This window comes from Taurulus bubalis (assembly GCF_910589615.1).
Source record: "Taurulus bubalis genome assembly, chromosome: 11".
In the NCBI taxonomy this organism is placed as follows: domain Eukaryota; kingdom Metazoa; phylum Chordata; class Actinopteri; order Perciformes; family Cottidae; genus Taurulus; species Taurulus bubalis.
Window position 1 is genome coordinate 16107418 of NC_136599.1, and position 17376 is coordinate 16124793.

A 17376-nucleotide genomic window follows, 5' to 3' on the forward strand; every position below is an offset into this window, starting at 1 on the left:
CTCTCTCTCTTTCTCTCTCTCTCTCTTTCTCTCTCTACCATGTGGTGTGTTTTATCCCATGGCTGCATGTAGGGGGAATTGTCTGAGTCTGTGTGTAATCTTGGGGCCCACCCGTGTATGGCATCAGTTTGATGCGAGTGGCTGGTGAGATAGAGGAACATATGACGCTGTGGTTCACTGCACTTCCTGTAAAATTATGCTCAACAGAAACAGCTACATGTGAAACACAGAAAAAACCTCCCGGCATTATTTCAGAAGAGTGAGAAAATGGATGACTTCTCAATCACCTCAAGAATACTTTACCTCACTGAATGAGATGGCATTCTAGGTAAGATCTGTCAGGATTTTCTGCTTATTAAGCAACATATTGTCTTTGCATTATCTTGTAAATGTTCCCTCCACAACCTCAATCAGCACTTTCCAAAGCCTAGTCCATCTTTGATAACTCTGATACTCAGTGTTAAAGGAGCTTGCTGAAAAAACAACGATAACAATGCAACCACTGCAACATCTACATTACATTTACTGTTACTACAACTAAAAGTCCTCCTATACGAGCTACTACTACTGCTTCTACAACGGACCCGCATGGTTCAAGTAGAAAACGCATTGCTGTAAACAGAGAATCCTAAATGTAAAATATACTGTTGATGTTTAGCATTTAGCTTTTTTTTTGTGCATACTACTCCTATACATACATACCTTTGGAGCCCAAACACTAACTTTTGTCTCTCGAGGTTAAAATATCAAGAAAGGTGTTGGAAATATACAAACTCATAACACAGAAGTGTAAGGGCATATTTCAAACACTGTTTTCCATGTAAATGAATTTTTAAAAACTGAATTGTTATATACAGTTTATCTACATGTGTACTGTCTGAACCATCATTTTCCACCTGAAACACATCATTCAGTAAAATGTTTCAGCTACCTATTACATTTGATACCCAGCAGTAGATTGTATGATTTCATCTCAAATGTTTACATGCTGTAATTTTCAGAATTTAAGACTATTCTAATTCATTTCATGATACATTTTCGTTGTAGGCTCGAGACACTTAAACAGCCAGAGGGGCTGCCATGGACGCCCTGACTGTCAGTGGTATACAACTCTCCCCAGTGAAACACTTTGAACAAATAGTGGACATCAGAGCAGAGAAACGCGAACACCTGCGAGGACGCAACAACGTAACTTCATGTCGGAGCCCAACAAGAGAGTTTAACACGAGGCTGATCAAGAATGAATTGAAGGAAAAAAGGCAACTTGAATTTCTGAGGAGGAGATCAGTGAGCCCGGAGCCGTGTGGCTTGAATACTACAAACTATTATTCTAGGAGAAAACCTTCACCAAAGACCTTTTCAATGAAACAATACAGTTCAATCAAGTCAGATGTCCAAAATACTCCAACCGCTAGTGGGAGGCATGCAAGGATGATTTTAACACCAAACAGTAGCGTAACTGAAGGCCCAAGCACCAGCAACTGGGTAATATCCTTATTTGTTATTAGTGTTATTTCATCAGATCCATGTTTAATCTTTCCACATCCACAGGAATAATACCTGCATCATCTTCTCTCTCCTCATTTCCTCAGGCTTCATTATGGACAGAACAGGTAACACAGATGAGGCCAGAGAAGGGCCATGCAAAGAAGCAAGCATCTACCTCCACACCAGCAATGAAGGAATATAACCAGCACAGGGCGAAAAGCACAGATAAAAGAGAGAATACTATTAATGGTAAGCATCTTGCCCAGTTGTTTAACATGTGTATCAGAGACTGTCAAATAATCTTTTATTGGCCCACTAATAATGCTGTTTTTACTTTCTCTCAAAGCTCAAAAGACAAGCATCAGAACATTCATCCAAGCAGAAAAAATTCACCAAAGATTCTCCGTCCAAACTGAAAAAAAGAATATACAGCGAGAGACTAGTGCGCAGACAGAGTGGGTTGAATTTGAATCTCAAATTTGTTGTAAAAGGCAGCTGTGATAATGCTTTGTATTTCTATAATGAGATGTTGTCTTCTGTGCAGGTCTGGTCTCATCACTGTCAAGGAGTCAGTACGTTTCAAACAGATTTATCAATCTATGAATTGCATATTAGAAAACTAAAATTGAATCAAATGTAACTGTTTTTGCTGTCTCTTATCTCACATAGGATCTTCAGAGGTTAACTGACTACTTGCAGGTAAACATCATTATTTTCCAAATCAATTCTATGCTGTTGTTTGTTCTTTAAATCAGGACTTTGTCACTTTTGACATTAAATAACACATTCTTTCTGTACTGAATTACAAGTTAAATTCATAAGCAATAAAGTTCATAATTTTACTGATATAGCCTCACTTGATCTGGTATGATCTGAAGCTTATGGTGGCTAATGCTAGCAAAGGTTAGCTAGAGTTGGCTTTGAAATGACATTACTGAAATAAGTTTGGGATTCTTCTCTTCTTATCCTTCTGTTACACTACATTTTCCCACTCAAAATCACCCCATACTTGTCCCTGGTTGCTACCGTGGTTGTTAATAAACAGAAGTTAAACAGATGCTTTCTTATATTATCTGAAGCCACTGTATGGCCTGTAGCTTATAGTGGCTAATATTAGCAGATGCTAGTTAGATAGTTGTATAACCGACTAAAGGATGTTTTTACTTTGTTTGTTTGTTCTGAAGTTACTGTAAGCACATTCCTGTGCAAAGTAAATCTTCCTGCCTTTAATGTTTGAGACAAAAATAGATCCGTTTTATTGATGTTTTTTAGGCGAGCATATTTTATCAGTCTAAAACCTGAACAGAAGATTCTGACTGACTTAAGTTACACTCAGTATTTGCACAATGTTGTAGCTCTCTCTCTCTCCTCTGCTGTCTGTTTTCTACCAGGAAGCCCTGTGGAGAGAGGAGGCCGTGAAGAAAAAGCTTGTCGCCCTCCAGGAGAGCACGTTAAGCCTCATGAACTCTTCGAACACAATATGGACGGTAAGACTCTGCATCAGTATTAACACCCCTAGTGGGTCACAGTTACAGTTTCCAAACACCAAACACATATCTCTCGTTTTATAAGGTCATGTTATTTTTTTGGCTCTCTGATTGATATTACACTGAAAATGTCTTTGTCAAAGTCATGTATGGTGGCTGCTACCTCAGGAAGGCCTATGTAGTCTGTGGTTTGGAGCTTCCTGCTTCTGCTCTAACCTGCTGCATAGGAGGAGAGCACACTGCCATTCTTATACAGGAAGGGCGTGACAGTCAGCAGCTATGGGTGCTATGAATCCTCATTAATTCTTAGTGTTTCCCTTTTTTGTTTAATTGTTGTTTTAATTTGGATTTGAACTGCTGTGGATCTAGAAGTTGGTTTAGTTTAAATAATTTATGCTTTTTCTTTCTCACTCAGGTATGTCATCCTTAGGCAACTTATATGTTATATATGTTTTCGAATAAAAAAAAGGGATCACAAAGATCAGACATTCTGGTCTTTCTTGAGGCTCACTGATGCTGCAATTTGCCTTTGTGCACCAGTGAGTGTAGACAGTGAAAGAACATACTGTCACAGATTCTGGTTGATGAACCATTCATTTTCCATCTGCAGGCTACAGCGTGACAGTCAGTCATTTCCTTTCTAACCCACAGGCTCGCTGCAGTGAAGACTTGCTGAGAAACAAGATCAAAGCTCTGGAGGCGCAGCTGCAAGTCTGCCTGCAGGTAAGAACAGCAGCCGGTGGTAAAGACGCAAACACTGAGTGTTTTTTAAAACTTTTTTTAAAACGTCATTTCAATGTAAAAACCCAAACCTTTGGTCCTTCCTAAAACAGCCGACCTGCTTATCATTTTCCCTCAGTCATGCAGTGTTAATCCAGTGTCTACTCTGGTTTTGGAAAGCATTTGTAGGTTTAACTCAACAGTGGTGTCCTTATAGAAGTTTCCCAAGGATGGAGTGAAGAAACTGGTGATACAGATGGAGAAGCAGAAACTGGTGTATGAGGAGAAGGCCCTGGTCGCATTGCAGAAGGTCACACAGGAGAAAACTGAGGCGGTCATCAAGTCTGAGACAATGCAGGTCAAATATCTAGCTTTAAACCCCAAAAATTTTTATTTGACTATGTTGAAAGACACTGTCAATAACTTCGTAATTTTTGCCATTAGAAAGCACTAATTACAGCAAAGGCAGAAGCACTGAGGTGGCAGAGCCTTTGCGAGGAGCTGAAGTTGAGCTCTGCACAGCTAACGGAAAACCAACACCTCAATAATGAACAGCTGCAACAGCTGCACAGCCAAGTGGAGGTATGGTATCTGTGACCATATGGATTTGCAATGTGTATCAATGTGTATGGTTGTGAAAAACGTGTGTCCTGTGCAGCTGTTCAGAGCCAGAGAGGCCGAGACGAGAGAGGAGTTGATGTCACTGCAACAAGAGAAGCAGGAGCTACAGTACAACATTTGCCTGCTGGAAGAAGACAATCAGATTTTAAGAGAAGAAATCCAGCACCTCAGTGGCAAGACCTTAAGACCTTAAAGTCATGTTTTTATACAGAGTGCAAGGCAACATGGTTAATTTATTTAAACCGCTTTATATCTCCTAGATGGCAGCAAGGAGAGCCAGGCCTCCATGATGCAGGGGCTTCTGACGTCGGAGGAAGAGGAGCCACGACTGACACCGAGGAGAGACTCTCAGGAGGAGCAGCTCCATCACACTCAGGACAAACTCCGACTCAAGGAGAGAGAGGTGAAGTGGAGCTATCACAGTGCAATGTCGCACATTCACAAGCTAAACGTTTAGTTTGAATTAGTTGATGACTGTGAGTCAAACATAATATCTCCCTCATTTACAATTTCTGCAATGCTTAGAGTAATGCATAATGATAATGTATTTTATATTTATTGACAAAACAAATCCTAAATTAACTCAGCTTCCACATTACTCAGTATACCCTCTACTTTACTAATACATTTCAAATGAAAGTCAAAATCTATAAAAAAAAATACTATCAATATGCATTTTATATTAAATATTGCTATTTCAAGTAACATTTTGCAGCCAAATTTGATCTGCATATGTCTGTGCGCACAGTGCGAGGAGCTGCAGACAGAGCTGCATGCCATGGAGCAGGAGTGTAAGTCAAGCCAGGCCCGGTTGTCGCAGTGCAGGGACGAGCTCCGGCAACTCAGCCACCGCAGCAGGAGACCGGTGAGCCCTGTGTGTGTGTGCGCACGCGTGAATGTGTGAATGTGTGTGTGTGTGTGTGTGTGTGTGTGTGTGTGTGTGTGTGTGTGTGTGTGTGTGTGTGTGTGTGTGTGTTTGTGTGTGTGAGAAACTAAATGTCCTTGCTATACTCAAATGCTCATTTGCCCTTACATTGTCACAATTTATTTTGCTTCATTTTTGCTGCATTGGCCAAATCAGTTTAAGCAATAAGATAAGATACATCGATTTAATATATGCTGTATATATATAATTATAATTTTCTTCCCACTTTGTTTAGACACAGTGTGGCTCCTGGTGGAAAGTGTCTATGACCTTCCTTCTTCTCCTTGGTGTGGTGGGGGTTGCCATGTTGTGGCTGTGGCATCCTCCTTTCAGGGAGCAAGCTGAAGACCTGTACTCAGACATAGAAGCACGTATTGAAGAATATCTCATGGACATGGCGTCTCCTCAACACTCTGGCTGTTTTAGACCGATATGATGATGTCACTGCTCAGGAACATTGGAATTATTGTTGTTGTTGTGTTGCTTTGTTTTAAAAAACATGGGATTTAGTTCTAATTTTATATTTCAAATAATTTGAGACTTGGAGCTCAGAGTATTTGTGGAAATGTTGATTTGACATGAGTAGTAGGATGTTTGCAGAATATAAAGAAACACTTCCAGTGTGAAAAAGTATAAATGTCTTTTTAATTATTACAACAATGAAAACATGTTTCAGCAAATGTCACAAGCTGGCTGAGGTTAATACGATTTTAAGAAGTTGTGTGTCAATAATATCAACACAATAGCCATGAGTAAGAACATTGGAAGTATTCTTTGTACTGTAAACAGCTTGATTGGTCAATAGCAGCACCTTGAATTAATAAAAAGCCATTAAAAAAAACATTATACAAATGGAAAATGTCAGCTGTTGCTCTAAACTAAAGAAGGGAGAGTGAGGATGCAATAAAGAGCCATTAGAGTTTTACATTGTCAGAAATAAACTAATATCTACTATTACTGTTTGTTGAGTTTTTTTGAGAAACATTTTTAAGCTTTGTGCGTTGAAATCAAATACAGTGTCATTGGTTGGAGTCTTGAGTTCATGCTGGATTAAGATTAAAACAGATACGTGAGATACATGAAGGCTTTGTAAGAAAGGACCATTTAAGTTAGTCCGTTTCTTGGTTGAATCCTAATATATTTTAAACAAATCATCATCCATCAACCAACATATATTCCCCTTTGAGGAAGATCTCCTCCTACTTAGAGACTAAATATCCCTGTGTACCACTGGACTCACTCATACTTATTCTCTAAGATCTGGTATGAAACAAAAATGATTGTCACTTCACAGTTCTGAGGTAGAACCATCCCCATCACAGTTAAGACTGCACCAGTGTACAGCATGAATTGTCCCAGTGATGTGATGGCTCTGTGTGGCAACTACCAGCTGCTCATGTCAATGCTAAAATGACTGAAATGAATAATATGTTGTCAATTCTAAACAAATGTTCATGAAACTGACAGACATGACACATGGCACCGTCTATTGTCTGATTAAACTCAAACCCAGAGACAAAACACACTATTGTTCATTGTATTCGGTGGTTTTAACTGTTCCAGATAAAGCTCCATTCTCCACCGGCACTGACACAGCACATCCACCACACAGATCTTTCACACACGTTTACCTGCATATTCCCCAAACACACCACAGCTCATTGAAGAGATGGCTCTTTGCTGGACTGAGGTCAGTCTCCTGTTGAAACTGGCACGGAAGGTAAGAGGCTGCAAAGTAGATGCCGATGAGTGAAGAAGTATTTGTAACATATTTCACAATATGACTGGGAGGATCTTGCAGAACTCTCTTTTACCCACAGAGTGATAATCCTACACAAGATGAGGACTGCAGTTCTGCTGTTTGTCGTGGGGTTTTGTGCGTTGAACGCCGCATCTTCCTTGAAAATCTGCGCTTTCAATGTTCAGAGCTTTGGTGAATCAAAGGCGAACAACAAGAAGGTTATGGGGATTCTTCTAAAGGTACTCTACTGTGCAACAGCTAGAGCGATATCCACGCAGAACTAGATGACTGATAGATCTTTTTTTATATTTTGCTCCCAAGATTCTTTCTCGGTGCGACTTGTGTCTTATTCAGGAGGTCCGAGACTCTAAAGGAGCAGCAATACAAACTCTGGTTAAGGATCTCAACAGGTACGAGCTTTGTTTGATTGAAACTGCTGAGTGAGCTCTGTCACAACTGCAACTTTAAACTTCTCATTTACGTGGTGATCCGCAGGTTTGACAAATCCAACTCATACTCCTATGTGGAAAGTGAAAGGCTGGGCAGGAAGACTTACAAAGAGCAGTATGTCTACATTTACAGGTAACCCGTAATCAAACACAACCTTTTGCTCTCAAGGGTCAGATTAACATGACATCCTTAATGTTGTCTTTTTTCTCTCTCATCTTCTCCAGGACCAATGTGCTGACGATCAAAGAGCATTATCAGTATCCTAAACTAGAAGGAGAAGGAACCAATGAAACAGATGTTTTCTCCAGAGAGCCTTTCATCGTTCGCTTTCACTCCCCAACGACACGTACGATGAGGCAATCTTTGGAATCACACAGAAACAGAAAGTAGCCACATTAGCACACAATATAATCCCAGCTAAGATTTGAGGCCAGTTTCACAAAGATCGACTTTATTTTCCTTTGTTTTAAAAACCTGATTGGTAGGTGGATATTGACACGTTATTCAGGTTTTTAAAACAATTCTCTCATGTCTGACGATCAGATGAAAAAACTAAATCAAGCAGCAGAATGATAAATGCAGCCGAGTTCAAACAGCCAGAAACCAAGCTGGGTTCATCCTCAACAGTTGTGGTAACAACACCTGTTGAAATAACTGCTATACAGGATTTGGAGGAATAAAAGAGACGCACGTCTGCTCGTGCACAGACAACTAAACCCTGGGTAATATTATAGTAATGTATACAGGGATATTAATAATCAGGGTTCTCTATTTTCCATGTGAGCACTAGTATATGTGTGATCATACCATATGAGCAAAATCAAGAAAAGACTGAAGTTTGCATGTAAACACATTCATTGAAGATATAAATGTTTGAGTGGTTGTTGTTACTTTGCAGTGGTGAAGGATTTTGTCCTGATTGGGCAACACACCTGTCCAAGAAACGCCATGAAGGAGATTAATGAACTGTATACTGTCTTCAAAGGAATTTACAAGAAATGGAAGACTGATGTAAGTTAGACCATCATCATCATTAAAACACAGTATATTTATATATATTTCTTTTTTTTAGCTCTTGAACTTCCCCTTTTGCCTCCCTTCATTCACCCAGAACGTGATGATCTTAGGGGACCTCAACGCCGGCTGTAGCTATGTCACCATCAAGGGCTGGAGAGCCGTGCGCTTGAGGAGTGACCCAAAGTTCCGCTGGTTAATTGGAGATGAGCAAGACACTACTGTCCGTGAGAAGACACACTGCGCCTATGACAGGTCTGTGACTGCTGAAAACTGAATTACATAAAGTCACCGAAGAAGTGTTCAGCAATGAAATGCATGTATACGCTCTATAATAATATATTTTTCTATAAGGGTTTTCTGCTGCAGGGTAATGTCATACACACAATTTGGATTTTACAGGATCATTGTCCACGGACGTGAGATCATTTCCAGTATAGTGCCGGGTTCAGCTCAACCGTTCAACTTTAAAAAGAGTTTCCATCTAACAGAGGAGGAGGTAAACATGTCATCTATACATATACCCTCCTTTGATTCAGTTATTTACATACAAATTAACATTCATTTCTTCTACTTTTAGGCTCTTCAGGTGAGTGATCATTTTCCTGTGGAAGTTGACCTGAAGCCTAACCACCGCTACCTCCTCCGCAGTGAGCTGTAGGAAACCAGCAACAAACCAGGATGAGGTCTGATCTGAACTGTAGTTTTACTGGATATTAGTTGTCAAAATAAATCAAAGTTACCATCAAAAGATTCACTGACAATAATAGTTTTTTTTAATGACTCCAACTCATCACTAAAGTGGCACTGTAAGGCAAGTGTATTTGTATAGCACATTTAAACAACAAGGCAATTCAAAGTGCTTCACATAAAACCATTAAAAGCATCAAAACATAATGCAAAAGAAAACAAGATTTTAAAACAATTAAGAACATTCATTAAAATAGAAAAAAAAGTCAAAAAGCAAGAAATAGAATAAAAGTTGCAGTGCAGTTTAAGAACTAAAATGCAGTAGTGAGATGCAGAAATGTATTGCTATCCTAGAATCTGGTTAAATTAAAGGCAACCACAAACAGAAAAGTCTTCAATACAACAGTACAAAGTTATGTACAGTAAGACACAATAAACATGAGTTGTTTCAACATGAAGGAACAACTGCTGGAGTGTTGTGCATCTGAAACCAAGACCACATCAAAGCTGACCTCATTTCATGAGCTCATGAAGGTAAGTTCCTGAAGACATGCAAAACATTACTTTTGTGATTTAACTTTTTAGCGAGACACACGTTTTGATCACCTTCAGTGTTACGGTAGGGCTTACATTATGTAGACATTTGTAGTTATATATTGAACCAAATACATTAGATTTAATGTGTAATCTATGCAACGTCTGTTTGACAGGAAGCCACATACAGCATCAGCAGATGAGAGTTAGATCGCGCTCTCTTCCTTTATGAGAAGAGACGATCTGTGGCAGTAATGTTTGTCTTGATATAACTCGTACTATATGAACTATTGTTTTCCCTTTTTGAAAAGATGGAACAAAGTTTTGCTGATCTACTAAGTGATACTTTTTCAGGTAAGGCATACGTCTTATATGTCTTAGTACTGTTGTATTTACTTTTCTTTTTAAACTAGTTGTGAAAGTATTTAATTTTCAAACGGTGATGTTACAGAAACAGCTGCCACATCATTCCCTGATGAAGATTTGGACTTTGAGAATTTCAATTCAGAAGAAAGATTTGAGGCAGACAGATCTGAAGAAAACTTTCTCACAAAGGAAGACGGGTCTCTGCAACAGGAAGCAACTTGTCAAACTGCAGTTTTGTCTAGCATGGAAACTAAAGATATAAACATGGCTGAAAATGTTGACGAAGAGCAGTGTGGTGATAAAAGCGAAGAGGAGGATTTTGAAGGTGGAGGGGTCTTGAACAGGGACAAAACACCGGAGCAGGATTACTCAAGCTCAGATGGAGAGACTGAAGAGATAGGCTCTGGAGAAGAGGAAGAGGATGAGGAAGACACTATGGGAACAGGAGAGAAACCAGAGTTTGTGTTGAGGTTGGTTTGCAGCAGCAACGAGTTTTGCGATGGGAATAAAGAGGACCGGATCTTTACTGAGGGACAACCTCTGGCCCCGGAGGGTGCTGAAAACCCTCAAGTTAGAAACAAGGAGCAAGGTGAGATCGAGAGTAATGAGGAGGTGTCCTATTTTGAGAGAGTCCCTGAACGTGGCAGTGAGATGATGGTAAGAGGTGATGGGATTGAAGAGGACAAGCAAGAAAGAGAAAAGGAAGAGGACTCGTGTGATTCTGAGCGTGAGGGTATGAAAATCGAACAAGAAGAAGCCGTTCTCGCTCTGTCCCGTGAGCAGAAGCTTGAAAATCCTTGCATGGATGGCCCAGCGAAAGCCAATTTGGAGTTTCCAGAAATATCAGTGCAAAATCTGCAGGATCTTATTGCTGAAGTTGATAGTGAGAAATATAGAGAGAAAATTAAGATTTTTTCAGGGGAGGAGCACCAAGATGCAGGTGAGAGTTTTGCAGATTACCCCTCAGACTTTTCCTCATGTGAATATGTAGAAGATGGAGGTCAAAGTCAAGAGAAGAATCAACAGTCAAAGGCCTTGGCTTGTGCATCCGGCAGCGATTCAATTACAAAGGAGAAAACCTGTCAGGAAAGAGCTGTAACAGATGCAATGTGGATTAGAAGAGCTGATGAACCTGATGAGGAGGGGGACGGGTATCTGTACAGCAGAGATCTAGAAGTGGATGCCAATGAGTTCAGGAGCCTGATTGTGGCGGATAGAGAAAAAGACAATGTGGAGAATGTGTCTGGTGATGCAGCTGAAACAGCGGTTGATGATGGAGGTGCGACAGGTGAGAGTGATTCCTACACCTCCAGTGATGATGAGGTCCAAGAAAAAAGGAGTGACGAGGAACTCCTTGATTGTATGAGTCTACAAGATCTTGAAAGCAACGAGCAACTGGAGGAGACTCACGGTGGGAGCGGTGCATCCTTTTCTGGCTGCTACCACAGAGTGGATCCAGCAGATTTCAACAAGTATTGGAATCTAGACGGGTTAACAACTGATACGCTTCTGTCTGAAGACCTGTTAACCACAGAGGACACAGATGAAGCAGATACACCGCTTTCAGATGTGACTCAGCGTTCTGCAGAAGAAGTGGTACAGCGAGGGGATGCAAAAACAACAAACCCCTCTAGCCAGGGATCCCTGGATGATAGCTTCTTCTTCTTCAACACAGAAACTGAAGCCTCTGGGATCACACAGACTGGAGAGTTGGGAGAAGACGAGTATGAAGAGGAGAGGAACTGGGAACAAGAGCAAAAGAGAATCAAGGCTTTCTATGAATTTTATGACGACAGCGACGGTGAGAACGAAAGAGAAGGTGAGTGAAGACGATGAAGGGTATATACTCTTTATATGGAATCACATTATCAAACAATTGATCAGTTTCCATTTGTGCATTTTATAGGAAGACAGATAAAAGTTCAGTTTTGTGCAGATCCATTGTCTCAAGTCATTCACTATGAAACTGACAGGTGAGCAAGATTCCTCGTATTATTACACTTCTTTTTGTGTAATAATAAAGCTGCAACTTGAGCTACGACAGTTCCAAACAAAACACAACTGTGTCTGCTTTTTTGTTTCTCAGCAGTGACAGAGCTTCACTCAGCAGCTCCACAGACGGGGAGGAGGACCTGAGCTCTGCAGAGACATCTGAGGTTTTCATGTGGACACATGAGAACACATTAAAAAAAAACATTTAGATGAACACTTAACTAGATTTACTAACTGCTTTGCCTTTGTCCAGGAATTTACGGAGCTTGACGACGCCACGATAATGTCACAGGCTTGTGACCCCCCAAACACTCAGCTACCGGAGAACGTGCCAGATATCAGCACCACACACATGTGTACCAGGAAACACAAAGTGTGTACTCACTGGCTTTTTCTGGACATTCACTTTGTTCATTTGTTCCTGAATGGTTTAGTTACTTTGCCTCTCGGCCCTGTCCTTTGTTCCCGCAGTGCTTCAACATGCTGAAGCTGACACTGAAGATGGCTCTGGTGATACTTACGGGGCTGCTGATGCTCTGGTTTGCCACAGACCACGCGGGCTGGTTCAGCCATGTGTCGCACTTTTAGGTCATACCCTAATTTTTGGTAGTTGAGATTTGTTCACATGCTTACGGCTGATGAAAGAAACATCCAAAATGACAATATTGTCTTGTAAAAATGCAATATAAAGTGCTACACATTCATGTGTGCTTAATAAAGATATATCTTTGTTTACAATGATGTGTTTGTATGAACTATAAGTCATATTTCCAATTTTCTCAGGGCTAAATAGGCCTAAATATAAGGCATCTAATGCGGTGGACAATAACTCAGTACATTTACCATAGTACTTTACAGTTTTGAGATACTTCTGGTTCTTCTCTGCATCAACACAGAGGGACATTTGGTACAAAGTATCTGACAGTTATATGCTTTGCAGATACACGTTTTGCCATACCGAATTTAACTTCCAATATACAATACATTACTACAGCTTAAACTGTGCAACAGTGTGTAAAGTGGTTAATTTATTTATTTAGTATTGGTTAAAGTATTTTGTTATCTGAAATAAAATGCTAAAAAAAAATAAGACGACACTCAAACGGGAAACTCCTTTTTGATAGTTACTGTTATGCTGTTAGTAATAAAAGCATGACCTTACTTACCTACATTAGTATTAGCATGTGTGAACGTGAACATATTTAGACAGCAGGTGACGCTGCTATATTTCCGGAAAGAAAACAGACTAGAAACCATAAAAGAAGAATGTGTCAAACGGAAACGATGTAACGTTTGAAGGAAAAGGCGAATGTTTTTAACACCTGGGTCAATAAAGGGGAGCGGGGTTTAACCCTCTCTTCTTTTCTAAACTCGTGTTCGACTCCACACAGAATTGTTCCCACCAGTGTCACAAAACGAGCTGCCACTGGTCACCTCGGAGGGAAGAGTTTGGGCTGTTGGTCTGTTTTGGGTAAAATAAACTAACAGCCTAACCGAGACAGGAACACGCCAAAAAATACCAACAAATCACAGAAATCTGAACGAACAAATCAAATTACAAACATGTCTTCGCTCAGAAGTAAATCCGCGGAGGACATTAGCGACCTTTTGGAAGAATACGGGATAAAGCACGGGCCTGTGGTCGGTGAGTGGCTCGCGGTTAACGCTCACTTTGCGCCCGTTTTTGAATCCACTTTTCTGGCAGCTGACTTCACAGGCCTCCCCTGCGTGTGAACGAACTCCACTCCTGTAATAAGCGTTCAATCCGTGTGTCTCACTTTCTACACGTGTTCGTTATCTCTAATGACTCGTTTGTGTTCTCAGACTCCACCAGAAGTCTGTATGAGAGGAAGCTGAAAGAGGCCATGGCCAAAGGGAAGACAGCGAAGCCGTCATCTGATAAAACCTACTACAGAGAAGAGGGTCCGTTGATGAATACAGGACAGTTAGAGAGCATACACAAGTCCACAAATGTACCAGAAGTCTAATTATAGATAATTGTACATTCCTCATAGTGTTACTCATTTTCTCCAAAGGATTACATATACATCGTCGCAAAATGTAAGCAATATAAACCAAGATATTCGGACTTTAGTCTCATAACCTTAATGGGACCTACCTGGAGAAAAAAAATGATTTAAGAAAAACATTGGATAAGTAAGGAGGCCAAAAACAAGATAATCCAAGTTATTTTCTTAGACTAAGTCTGCTGTGGCTCTGAATAACAAAGTTTACTCATACAACATGTAAGTCTACTTACATGTTGTATGAGTAAACTTTGTTATCCCTTTAAAAAAAGATCTACATTTACTGTATAACTGTAATATTTTGCCATTATAGCTGTACTGTTACAAACTAATTATATTTATGTCATGGAAATGCACACTTGACATTTATCCTCATGTTTGTTTTCTTTTCAGAGGAAGTCACCTATGAGTACAGGACACCTGTAAGTAAATCTGTCCATGCTTTTTTTCCGTTTAAATATTTTTGCTCGTCTAATGAATAAACAAAGACTCATATTTGCTGAGGACTGTTGGTAAAAAAAATATTTTTCGGGGAATTCAACAGGTACATCTATAACCTGCCATTATTATTGGCCCTGAAATTAGGCATCTCCATTACTGTCAAATGTCATTTAGGTTCTCCTTTTAGTTTGAGGGCCCCGAGTCTGAGAGATTTAGTTTGTTGACAAAAAGTCAAGTAAATTATACTTTGTTTTCTAATCTTATTGAGGAGGGGTGTCCCATGGATGGGCCAGAGATACAAATATAAATGAAACGTTATGTAAATGAAATGCAGGGACAGTTAAAAGTATACATTGTTTATATCAACACTGTTGTAAAAGCTCACTACTTATCACTGCTTCCCACGTTGCAGGTCAAGAGTGAAGCTGCAGGAGACAGGTCAGTTCTCTCTCACGTCCTCTATTGTCAGCTCCAAACATTCATTGCTTTTCTTCTATTTCAGTAAATCAAATTGAAAAATAAAACTCTTAATTTATGGATTACTTTCCTTCTTGTCTATCTAGTTGCTCTTACGTGAGGTCAAGACCAGAGTGGAATGAGAGGGAATTTGAACATGAGTAAGTTATAAATATATACATCTTTGCAGTTGTTGTTGTCTCAGTTGGTGAGACGTTTCCACTCATGTTCTGTTCTACGTTACTCTCGACAGGCAATCCTACTCAACCTACTCACGGCCAAAGCCTGAATACAGAGGACGGGAATTTGTCGATGAGTAAGTGTATTTATATAAAGTCAAATAGTGTCATCAGAATCTATTTTGGTTCAAATTGGGAAATTTGTTAGTCACCTTTTGTACTTTACTTCAAGTACCTTACTTGACTATTTACTATATATATATATATATATATATATATATATATATATATATATATACACACACACACACACACACACACACACACACACACACACACACACACACACACTTCATACCTTTACTCCATCATAGTTCCAGAGGCAAATATTGGACTATTTAGGGCATTTATTAGACAGCTATGGTGGCTGGTTACTTTAAAGATTAAGATTTTACATACAAAATGTTTGAGCATTTGAAATATGATGTAGATTAAACAACAATGAGCACCAACTCGACCAACTGCAACAGTAAAATCCTACGCACACATTAATGCATCAGTAATAACAATTGAATAATTTAAACTATAACAGAAACACTCACTTTACTTTTGACCTTTTTAAGTATATTGTGCCAAGTATGTTTATGTACTTTTACTTCAGTGGTATTTTCAATGTTGAACTTTTACCTGTCTTTTACCTTTTTAGTTTTGTATTATATTGCAGTATTGCTACTTTTAAAAGGTGCAATATACGTGATTCAGACCATCAACAGCAAACAACTATTTTGTGTGTATAGATATCGTATAGTCACGTCTCCCTGAGCAGAGAATGAAGTCTCTTGCTCTCCGCGTGTTGTAATTGGAGCTTCTCCTTGATTTCCTGCCATACCGGACTGGCTGCTCATGGTATTTGGGCATGTTTGTGCATGTGAGTGTGCCCCACTGGCTAGCTCACGGCACTGCTCTCGTAGAGCGGTTACAGCTGATAACGCCGTCCCGACTGGCCGAGGCCATGTTAGAAAGCTCCCACCACTCGGTTCAGCCTCAGGTGAAGACTTTAGCTGTTCACCCGACCCCCCCAAACTGCGAGCCGTCACCATGTTGAGTCGTTGAAAGGCAATAGAAATGCTCCCAATCTCGTATATGGCACCTTTAATTAAGTAAAGGATCTGAATACTTCCTCCCCCACTCATTGTTCAGTCTATAAAATGTAGGAATACTTTTTAAAAATACTACAAAAAGCCCAGCACAAGTTTCCTCGAGTGCGAGGTGATAACTTCTTATTTTGTCCAACCAACAGAAATGAAACTTTGTCCGAGTCCTGCTTGGCGTTTTCTTTCAGTCTTTTGAAATGTGCCAGAAATGTGTGATTTATGAGGGTTTAAAGCAATTAATTGATAATCAAAAGGTCTTGCTGTTTAAAGTTCTGTCAAAATGACATTGATTGTCCCACAAAGGGCCGCATCGCAATGCTGTTCAATTCAAATTTGGGGTGACAATACATTTAGTCTCTTCATTGTTACTTAACCCAACATTGTTAGAACCGTGATAACAGCACTCTTTTAATGTACTCAAGGATCATTTCATTTCCTTTCAGGCCTGTCATGTACGACACACCGTCCACTTACAGAAACACCTACATGAACTCGGCACCCATGAAATCTCCAGATGCTCCGAAGGCACCGAAGTCTCGCCTCATCCCTCTCTGGGTTCAGTTTGTGGTGTTCCTGGCTGTGGCAGTCTTCCTCTACTTAGTTTTTTCAAGTATGGAGACAAATGAATCCCTCCAAGGAATAGAATGATTTTTTTATTTTGAATTCATGCTCAGTTTGAGGATATTATACATAATTGTGCATTTTTAATTAGATGAATGTATTTTGGTTAATGCCTTTTATTTTAGACATTGCTGAGATTGGGCTTTATGCAATATGTTTATGCTTTATAGTTGCAGTTTACTTGCTTGCTTATGGGTAAAATTGTCAAGCAGCATTGCTATATGACCACTGACCACTACTAGAAAAGATGAGGATGCCACTCTAAAAGATCACTCAGAAATACAGAGAAGCCTTCTTCCTCTTACCTGGACAATTTCAGTGTGATCTGTTGAAGTTTTTGAGATCATCATCATCATCATCCACATCACAGTGCACCCACTGGTGATCTCCTTTTAGGGCTAAATACGTCGCAGCTGCATATTACATATCCACGGATTTTTATCTCAATTTAAGGTCAGTGGATTATCATA

General features: G+C 39.8%; 4 protein-coding genes across 4 annotated transcripts; all 4 read left to right on the forward strand.

Annotated features, from left to right (window-relative positions):
• Positions 1–204: 204 nt before the first annotated feature.
• On the forward strand, positions 205–6195 carry traf3ip3 (TRAF3 interacting protein 3). Its single transcript, XM_079226606.1, has 14 exons — positions 205–328; positions 1048–1485; positions 1593–1737; positions 1835–1943; positions 2033–2060; positions 2158–2187; positions 2880–2975; positions 3627–3698; positions 3913–4053; positions 4140–4277; positions 4354–4489; positions 4577–4719; positions 5065–5181; positions 5477–6195. Exons 2-14 carry the CDS (start codon positions 1081–1083, stop codon positions 5675–5677), a joined length of 1761 nt encoding a protein of 586 aa, XP_079082732.1. The 5' UTR covers positions 205–328; positions 1048–1080; the 3' UTR covers positions 5678–6195.
• An 885-nt stretch (positions 6196–7080) lies between these two features.
• dnase1l1l (deoxyribonuclease I-like 1-like) lies at positions 7081–9107 on the forward strand (the record flags this gene model as incomplete). The annotated part of the gene is made up of 8 exons (XM_079226659.1): positions 7081–7221; positions 7304–7392; positions 7478–7564; positions 7657–7778; positions 8331–8443; positions 8544–8701; positions 8849–8945; positions 9027–9107. The coding sequence occupies 8 exons, from the start codon at positions 7081–7083 to the stop codon at positions 9105–9107; spliced, it is 888 nt and encodes a 295-aa protein (XP_079082785.1).
• Positions 9108–10300: 1193 nt separating this feature from the next.
• On the forward strand, positions 10301–12623 carry LOC306743314 (uncharacterized protein; the record flags this gene model as incomplete). Its single annotated transcript, XM_079225818.1, has 5 exons — positions 10301–11855; positions 11943–12009; positions 12123–12192; positions 12282–12401; positions 12500–12623. 5 exons carry the CDS (start codon positions 10301–10303, stop codon positions 12614–12616), a joined length of 1929 nt encoding a protein of 642 aa, XP_079081944.1. The 3' UTR covers positions 12617–12623.
• A 913-nt stretch (positions 12624–13536) lies between these two features.
• LOC306743192 (uncharacterized protein) lies at positions 13537–17305 on the forward strand. Its single transcript, XM_079225685.1, has 7 exons — positions 13537–13673; positions 13853–13951; positions 14449–14477; positions 14909–14934; positions 15060–15113; positions 15206–15268; positions 16729–17305. Exons 1-7 carry the CDS (start codon positions 13592–13594, stop codon positions 16931–16933), a joined length of 558 nt encoding a protein of 185 aa, XP_079081811.1. The 5' UTR covers positions 13537–13591; the 3' UTR covers positions 16934–17305.
• The last annotated feature ends 71 nt before the right edge of the window (positions 17306–17376 follow it).

Excerpts from the sequence above, each read along its gene's own strand:
- traf3ip3 (XM_079226606.1), top strand. The coding sequence starts at position 1,081 with ATGGACGCCCTGACTGTCAGTGGTATACAACTCTCCCCAGTGAAACAC. Across the intron at positions 1,486-1,592 it reads GCCCAAGCACCAGCAACTGG|GCTTCATTATGGACAGAACA; the intron begins GTAATATCCTTA and ends TCATTTCCTCAG. Across the intron at positions 2,188-2,879 it reads GGTTAACTGACTACTTGCAG|GAAGCCCTGTGGAGAGAGGA; the intron begins GTAAACATCATT and ends GTTTTCTACCAG.
- LOC306743192 (XM_079225685.1), top strand. The coding sequence starts at position 13,592 with ATGTCTTCGCTCAGAAGTAAATCCGCGGAGGACATTAGCGACCTTTTG. Across the intron at positions 13,674-13,852 it reads AAAGCACGGGCCTGTGGTCG|ACTCCACCAGAAGTCTGTAT; the intron begins GTGAGTGGCTCG and ends TTGTGTTCTCAG. Across the intron at positions 15,269-16,728 it reads GGACGGGAATTTGTCGATGA|GCCTGTCATGTACGACACAC; the intron begins GTAAGTGTATTT and ends ATTTCCTTTCAG.